The following is a 4301-nucleotide window of genomic DNA, read 5'->3' as shown; positions in this document are numbered from 1 at the left end:
AAAGTGAATACGTTGAAGTATCGTTTGTTATCTAGGATGGCTCGTGATATACTAGTTATTCCTATCATCACGGTAGCTTCGGAGGCCACTTTTAGTGTTGGTAGTAGAGTTATTGGAACTTACCGAGCTTCTTTGTCTCCGGAAATAATATAAGTGCTACTCTGTGGAGGTGATTGGTGTCGCAATCTAGGAGGACTTAAGAGAAAGAACAAAGTAAGTTTCAATTATTAAAGTTATATAAATATTTTGGCATTTTCATTTAATATTTACTTTTAATTTATAACTTAAACTAATTTTTATGATTGTTATAGTTTAGATACAGCAAAAACATGAGGAGATTCAGCTTCCCATCAAATGAATCCCATAGGTATATATTAGTCATTTTCATTGATTATTTGCATGTTGAAGTGGTTTGAAATGTAGATTTTTTTTTCTTTTTCAGTTGAGGGAAGCTGCTAATGGATGCTTCCAGTTTTTGGTGATGAAAGATATCAGTTCTTCCTTCATATTAATGATGTTTTCAATTTAATGGATGCTTCCAGTTTTTGCCTTTTTGGTGATGAAGGATATGAGTTCTTCCTTGATATTAATGATGTTCTCAATGTATTTTGGTTGGATGTAAATATGTAATGGATGTTTTGGATGCTTGTTGGATAATCATTGTAATGATTTTCATTGACATTGTTAAGGAAAACTGATTTTGATTGTTGTTTGTGGTCTTTTGTGTGTTGATGGCTGTTTGGGATGGTTTGTTGGTTGGGTTGTTGGTTTTTTGTGCAAGTTCTTCTTTGTTGTGCAGGATTGTTGTGGGCTGTGGCTGGGATGGTTGATCTCAAATTTGATTGTAGGAATTTTTCAATTTGATATCTGCATTTGACATTTATATTAGATTTTGTTGTGAATTTGGCATAACATACATAAAACAGTTTTGAAACTGATTTTCTGATTTGGCATATCATGTTACTGTTCAATCTCGAGCTCGCGTTTGTTACTTGAGCTCGAACTCCAGCTCACCAGGTATTCGAGCCGAGTTCGAGCCGCTCACAATCTTATCAAACTCGAACAAACTCGACCTCAAGCCTGATTTTCAATGCTCGCAAGGCTCGAGATCAAGATCGCTCCAAATTCACAAACCAAGCTTCGAACACCAAGGGGTTCGACTCGGCTCGGCTCGATACACCCCTAGTTCTGACCCATATCATTACTATAACTTTAACAAAATTATCTATACATGAGTTTTAGCCTATTCATTACTTTAAACAAAATTTGATCATACATTGTAAATGCGATAAACAAAACAAACAATAAAGCCATAACGCAACAAAAACAATCGAGGGGAAGTGAAAGCGGTGGATGATGGACACTACACAACACATTACAAGGACCGCCTAATTAAGTGAAATTGATCATATAAATACATATATTAGAGAAATTTAATGCGAAGCTCTATGCATTCTCTACGGGAAATTATAAAATTTTTAAAAATATGATGATATTTTTTTTTTTTATTTAAGAGTAAAAACATATATAGAAACTGATTGTAGCATAAGCAGGTAAAACTTTAGCAGTTTAATAACAATCCACGTATAATTTTCAAACAATTAAATATAGGTTTGCAAAACTTTTTTTTTTTTTTTTTTTTTAATGATCGGGGTGTCTGGGTTAGTTTAAGCACACTTTAATTAATCCTCCAAAACTCCGGAGTTATTGACCAGATAAGAACTCTAGTAGTTACCTCTATTAGCATCCGAAAAAAAACTCAAACTTAAAACCTCTTGAGTAATAATACATTTAATAGTCCCTATCAAAAGGTTTGCAAACTACTTGTTAAGAGTTTCTTTTCCTCTTCGTTGATTCCTATTTTCAAAGCGTATAAAATAACTATTAATAGTTCTGTCAGTCCGAATATCTCAAAACAATTTAAGGAATAAAAACAGCATACAAAGAGGAATATACTAATCCAATCGCGGTTAAAAAATAAAACAACCAATTATTATAGAAAAAGGACTGTTCATATTATATTCATTGTTCATATTGTTATGTTCAAAGGTATCAGTTGCTGAATATATGTTAGCATATTCTCGCACTAAACGATAAAGGCATCATATGGACTGTGGACAACATACGCTGGATTACTAAATATTATTAACCGAATCAATCAAACGGTAAATTCGAGCAAAAAGATATCTGGACAAGACAAATTCGGGATTCAACAGTTATTTGTGGGGAGTCGGCAGCAATGACTAGGTTCTGCATCCTAAGCACTTAACATTTAATTGAATCCTTATATAAACAAGGATGCATAGCGTCTAGAGAGCATGCATGAAAAGGAAATGGAGACCAAAAAACACATTGTTTTAGTTCATGGAGCATCACACGGGGCTTGGTGCTGGTACAAGCTTGTGCCGTTGCTCAAATTGGCTGGTCATCAAGTCACTACTGTGGACCTTGGTGCCAGTGGGATCAATCCTAAACAGATTGATGATATCACGTCCATTTCTGATTATTTGCAGCCATTGATGGATTTCATGAGCTCTCTTCCACAAGATGAGAAAGTAATTTTAGTTGGCCATAGTTTTGGTGGCATTGGTATTTCTCTGGCCATGGAAAACTTCCCTGAGAAAGTCTTGGCAGCAGTTTTTGTAGCAGCCTATATGCCCAATTGCAGTGTCCCGTTAATTACCCTACAGCAAGAAGTAAAATATCTTGATAATGCCTAGATTTATTAAGTACCTTTTCTTTAAATTTGAACGTGTTACGAAAGTGTCATGTGATTTTTTTTTTTATTCTGTTCTTTTTTGTTTTGATTTATCATCCAGTTCTTCAAATGGACACCCATGGACTCGCTTATGGATTGCACATTTACATTTGGTAGAGGCCCTGAAAATCCCCCAACTTCAGGCTCTTTTGGTCCAATTTACTTGGAAAAAAGGGTGTATCAAAACTGCCAGCCTGAGGCAAGTATAGCAACCTCACAAATATCTCGTTGGGAACTATAATTCCTTCATAAAATTAAATTAAAATTTTTTATTTTGATGTTTGAAAATGTGTTTTCATAGATACATTTGCAAAACAGTGTGACTGTTTATAACTTCTGTTTATGGATTGTTGCATATGCAGGAGATTGAATTAGCCAAAATGCTAGTTAGACCATGTGGGACATTCTTCATAGACTTGGCAAAAGAATGCCCAATAACAGAGGCAAAATATGGATCCATAAACCGAATTTTTGTAGTATGCCATGATGATGGTGTGATGAAGGAGGGATTTCAAAGATGGGTGATCGAGAATAGCCCACCAAAAGAAGTGATAGTCATTAATAAAGCTGACCATATGGTCATGCTGTCAAAGCCCCAAGAACTTTGTCAATGTCTCCACGAGATTGTCCAAAAATATTAGTGAATTTCACAAGCAGCCAATAACCAAGTTTCCCGAGACTATTTCTCAAGTTTGTGAAGTTAATTTCCTTTTAGTTTCTGGATGATTATTTGTTATGTTTTGATCCCCTAACATTCAGCAATAATGGAGCCGAAGATGTTTATATCATTTGAAAATTTTCATGATAATAATATTATTCATATAAACTACCTCTATATGGTCGAGTGGTTCGATAAAGACTCTTGGATGTGTTACTTACTTACTTAAGAGATTATGAGTTTAAGTCCCTCTTCGGTTGCTAATAGAGGTAACCACGGGAGCTCTTATCAGAGTAGTAGTTTTAAGGCCCTGAGAGATTAGTTGAGATGTGCATAAACTGGCTTGGACACTCCCGGTCATAAAAAGAAATATTATTCATATATATATATACACCATAGAATTTATGTCAAAATAGTTATCAACTCGACGTATCATGCTTCATTTCACGCTTTAATACAAGTTATTCTAGTAAATTATTAAAGTACTTGCAACAAATCTAACTTAAGTATTTTAATTTTTATTGTTGCAAAGGCAGATAAATTGAGCTGGCATATTTATCATTATTGATTTTTTTTTAATTATTATTATGAACTGGTAGGCAAAGGCTTCAATGGCGAGGAAATTGTAAATAACAGGAAAAAGCAAGGGCACCATGCTCATTTAATTAACTTGCCAATAGCCAAATGTGATAGCACAACTGTAGTCCTCTTCTTTTATGGGCAAAGAGTGGCAAGAGGGACGGAGGAGGCCACTGGTTCAATTGAACACAATTTTCAATGGACCCCATTACACTGGAGGTGGAATCCAACATCAAACACAAACAAGACTATTGGGCCACATTAAGCCCAATACACGCTGGGTTATGCCGTGTCTTATCTATCGGA

The 4301-nt window shown here is 34.9% G+C and overlaps 1 protein-coding gene across 1 annotated transcript; it reads left to right on the top strand.

The window, feature by feature from the left end:
- Nucleotides 1–2333: 2333 nt before the first annotated feature.
- On the top strand, nucleotides 2334–3399 carry LOC116123521 (methylesterase 10-like). The gene is made up of 3 exons (XM_031409280.1): nucleotides 2334–2696; nucleotides 2820–2957; nucleotides 3121–3399. Exons 1-3 carry the CDS (start codon nucleotides 2334–2336, stop codon nucleotides 3397–3399), a joined length of 780 nt encoding a protein of 259 aa, XP_031265140.1.
- The last annotated feature ends 902 nt before the right edge of the window (nucleotides 3400–4301 follow it).

This window comes from Pistacia vera, unplaced genomic scaffold (assembly GCF_008641045.1).
Source record: "Pistacia vera cultivar Batoury unplaced genomic scaffold, PisVer_v2 Contig143, whole genome shotgun sequence".
Taxonomy (NCBI): domain Eukaryota; kingdom Viridiplantae; phylum Streptophyta; class Magnoliopsida; order Sapindales; family Anacardiaceae; genus Pistacia; species Pistacia vera.
The sequence above is the reverse complement of the archived record's forward strand: the minus strand, read 5'-3'. Positions and strand labels throughout refer to the sequence as shown.